The 4,256-nt window shown below is 50.3% G+C and overlaps 1 protein-coding gene across 1 annotated transcript; it reads right to left on the bottom strand.

The window, feature by feature from the left end:
• Positions 1–3,752, bottom strand: cart4 (cocaine- and amphetamine-regulated transcript 4). The gene is made up of 3 exons (XM_088905840.1): positions 3,556–3,752; positions 2,575–2,652; positions 1–206 (listed from the first exon to the last, which is right to left on the bottom strand). Exons 1-3 carry the CDS (start codon positions 3,712–3,714, stop codon positions 99–101), a joined length of 345 nt encoding a protein of 114 aa, XP_088761966.1. The 5' UTR covers positions 3,715–3,752; the 3' UTR covers positions 1–98.
• Between the last annotated feature and the right edge of the window lie 504 nt (positions 3,753–4,256).

The raw sequence follows: 4,256 nt of genomic DNA, 5'->3' as shown, positions 1-4,256 counted from the left end.
GAACAGGGACAGCGCCCAACGCGCGTCCAGGACGTGGGACAGGCCGAGCCGGGGTCTCAGGCGCGGGCGGCGCCTCCGTGCGGCGGGTCCCGGCCTGGTCAGTAGCAGCGGAGCAAGAAGGTGTTGCAGGCGGCCCCCCGGAGGCAGTCGCACAGCTTGCCGATGCGGGGCCCGTGTTTCACCGCGCAGCGCTCGCCGACGTCACACTGCGCCCGGGGAGACAGGAGGTCAGAAGTTAAAGGTCAGCGCTGGGTCCGGTTTGAAACGGTACGAGACACTGCTGTGGAAATCTGATTCTAGGCTGGGGGGTCGTTACTCCTGACCGGGCCTGAGGGAATTTTATGACGTGGCAGAAATAACTGTGGTACATGACTCCTTAGAAGAAACTGAAAGGCGGGGATAACATTATCAGGAATGGCCACTGGGTCATACGTGGAAGTATTTCAGTGAGCCCAATACGAGCGGTAATGGTCACTCGTGAACACCCATTCGTGATAATAACACAGAGTGACCGTGGCTGTGCCCAGACCATAAACCCCTCTGTGACACTGGTGGAACTGGGGACACTGTGGGAAATACACCTTGTATGTGTCTCCTTCAGTGTTCTCAGGAAATGGCCGTTTTCACACAAATTAAACTCATCTCAAACCATCACTGGGCTGCAGTGAGTGAGACACCTCGCATCTCTATGACAGGAATGTACAACACTCTACCGTTTATACAGTAACATATAATGAAGCAGTGCATACCGAGAAGTTCGTTGTGAACACGGGTGAACTTGGGTGTTGTCGTGTTCTATCACACTTGTATTGTCCCCGACTCTCAAAAGGTGTGATAACCCCCCTTAAATAACTTCCTCATTCCTTTGAGCTCCTCACTGTACCACAAATGTGCACAAGTGGCCAAGCCGCACTCCACCGCGAGAGCAGTTTCACTACGCGCCTAGAAGATCTCCTTCTAAACCACGCAATGCATCCACGGATGTCTCAGCCTGTTTGTGTCATTAGCAGCAGACTCCGCCCGAAGAAAAACCGTAAATCCAGTTCGTACACACTGTTGAATACGGAAGCGCATTGCTGCCACCAAAGGAAAAAAAATCCTCGCCCTTCTCGTCATTACGACCAATTGATCTCGTAACTTCGAGAAAATTGTCTCGTAATTACTAGATGGTAATAATCGTATACTGTGATCACGCGATAGTGTCATACTGTATAATACCTGTATCGCTGCGTGCGGACTTACAGTTTGAAGCAGTGGGACTGATTGCACGTATAACTCTTTATAACGGAACCACCATTGCTTTGATCTCTAAATCCCACAAAACTGGACCTCATCCTTGTCATAATAATAATAATAATAATAATAATAATAATAATAATAATTTATTAATAATTTCCTGCACTTCTATAGCGCTTTTCTGGACACTCCACTCAAAGCGCTTTACAGGTCATGGGGATCCCCTCCACCACCGCCAAGTGCCAGGCAAGCTCACGGTGGCTTCGACATGCGCTCACCGCACAATGTAACATGAAGTAATCATCGCTATCTCGTAATTACGAGGCGATTTGTTTTTCCTTTGGTGGCAGCAGTGCGCTTCCGTAGTTGAAGACGAGTAAATAAACTGCCTGTGTGAGCCCGTGACAGCTTATCCTTTCGATAACGGCATAAAAGCACGTTTCCAAACAGGACCGGAGGGAATTCTGTCAACAGTTTATTCAGGAAAAAGGCACACGAGGCACGGGCGGCCATAAAAAAGACATTCTTTTATATTTCTATTAAAGCATGAAGTACAATGCCGACTCCCCTCCAGGTAGGAAATGCTTTGTTTTATCAAAAGAACAGAGTAGAATGAGCCGATTCTCGGTTGTGTTCTTGTGAATTACATTTCCCACAAACCCGCACAGGTCTGGCGGTTCCCAGAAAGTAATTTGAGGGCTATGACCCTGCTCTTCGTCTGACTTCACAGGACGTCTACGCTAACATCTTCTACGGTTCTGCGTCGCGATCTCTTTTTTTAAGAACGGTCAAACTCCGTATAAAGCAGATCTATCTAGAAGGGCAATAACTTGTAATAATAGCTAATAATCAAGGCGGTGAACTGGTTCTCAGCAGAGGCGAGAAGCGGCCTTCCGATGCGACAGGACACCTTAGCAAAGTTAGCTGTTAAGTCTGTGTGTGACCCGCTGTTTACTTCATCCTTTTCTCCTTCCAATACGGGGTCTATCCCGGCAAGCAACAGGGGTCAGGCAGGGTAACACCCTGGACTAGACGCCAGTCCATCGCAGGGCAGAGAGACACACACCAGGGAGTGTTTTCCCAGAAGCCAGCTGATCTCCCAGCATGTCTTTGGACTGTGGGAGGGAACCCAGGCGAACACGGATAGACCATGCAAACTCCACACAGACAGCCCCCCGGATCCGGAATTGAACCCAGGGGCCCCAGCACTGCCGCCCCGATATTTATTCGAACATTTAAATTGATTTAACTCTATATACCGGTATACGAGAGACGTTTTCCTCAGTACGTGCAGTATGCTGCCAACTGCAGCGCTGGTACAGGAAGAGCTTGACTTACCCTCGGGATCAGAGATTTCTTGTCCACAGACACTCTGTCGTCCTGGCTTTCGTCCAGCAGCCCTTCCAGCGCTTCGGCCTGGATAATCAGACAGGAAAGTTACGAAGAATGACCAAATCGTCCGCACTGAATAGCCCAGACCTGTCATTCTCACAGCTTAGAGAAACAGCCTGAAAAAACGAAAAACACGGTTGCTCTCCTGGCGGCTGAATCAGCAGATTATCAGGGATGTGATCGTGCGTCAGTCATATTATTGGACTCTTTTCACACAGCCGAAGAGCCGACAGATTCGTTAGCAATAAATGCATTTTAGTTCAGGTGCGGCCGGTCGTAGTGTTTATGAGCCCTTTCTCGCGTGCTTGGAAAGCTCCGTGTGAAATTGGAGCCCAGGTGTGGGATACGGACGGTCCCTTTTCATTTCTTAAATCTACCGAAAGGGAACTGAACGCTACACGCCTGTGCCGGAGTGTCACTCCGCCACCGCCGTTTCTAAAATTCACGCATCCTTTAGACAACTCACGAACGTCGCATTAACTGCGATGGGGCTTCTCTCCTGTTTTTTTTACGCGTTTTTTTTTTAATTTTTCTAGCTGTGCAGAGTTCTAAACATGCCATATATTCCACAGATAACGAACCTGTAGTATTGTTTGCAAGTCGTTTTTTGTGTGTGTGTGTGGCTACCGTAAGTAAATCGTTTTGCTTAATTTGTTCCCGAACTCAAAGCGACAGTTTGCAGAAGACAAATATGTATTTTTTTTTCCTCCACTACTTCCAATTTTCAGAGAGAGAGAGACGGTCTCTGTACCCGATCTGCTGGCGATCAGACCATAGGTTGGCCCCGGTGGGACCTGTTTACCTGCTGAGCCAATTCAAGCGCGCAGTCAGTGGTCCGATTACCAGCAGATGGACTGGACTCTCACACTCAAAAGCAAGGGGAAGCCGAGTTCACAGACTGAGAGCAAGGCGCAGCCGGATGCTCACCAGGTCTTCAGCGGAGTACCCCCGGCGGCCGTACTCCTCCTCCTCCTGCGGAGAGAGCGCGCCGTCGGCAGGCATCTGAGCGTGGCCGGCGACTGCGAGCACCGACAGACAGACGCCCAGGTACAGCGCCGACCTCACCTTAAAGCTGCCGCTGTCCATGGTGCTGTCACCCTCGGCGGAAACAATTTCTACGAGCTTCTCAGTCCAATCTGCCCCCCCGTCCTAACTGGAGTACCTCAGCGCTTCCTGCCCCCGAGCGTCGGAGTTCAGCGTAGCCCTTTTCGGTTCCCGGAGCTGCAGTCTCTGCCCTCTCTAGTTCAGCCGCGCTGCTTCCAGTGTTGCCTGGGAACTTTATTTATACCCGGCGGGCGAGCGGCTCCCTCTCTCCGGCAGCCTCACGTCATCGCTCGTCTCCTCCGACACAGACCTTGTTTTTCTGGGAGTTACACCTGGGACCGAGGGGGTATGGATTTCACAATGAATACTGATTAAAACGCCGACCTCAGCCAAGTCGTTACGGCTCGGGGGGGCTGTCGACGAGTTAATGAAAAGAACACGAGCCTTTTCGATTCTGAAGGGTTGAAGTGGATCGTTTCCTCAACCTGGGAGACCTCCTTATCTTGACAATATAAACTCATGTTGACGCCGATCACAATACATTCCCGCATTCAAGCACGTGTAACGCGACCTTACTCAAATAA

Source organism: Atractosteus spatula, chromosome 25 (assembly GCF_055471065.1).
Source record: "Atractosteus spatula isolate fAtrSpa1 chromosome 25, fAtrSpa1.hap1, whole genome shotgun sequence".
Taxonomy (NCBI): domain Eukaryota; kingdom Metazoa; phylum Chordata; class Actinopteri; order Semionotiformes; family Lepisosteidae; genus Atractosteus; species Atractosteus spatula.
Note: the sequence above shows the minus strand (reverse complement) of the source record. Positions and strands in the feature narration are given on the sequence as shown.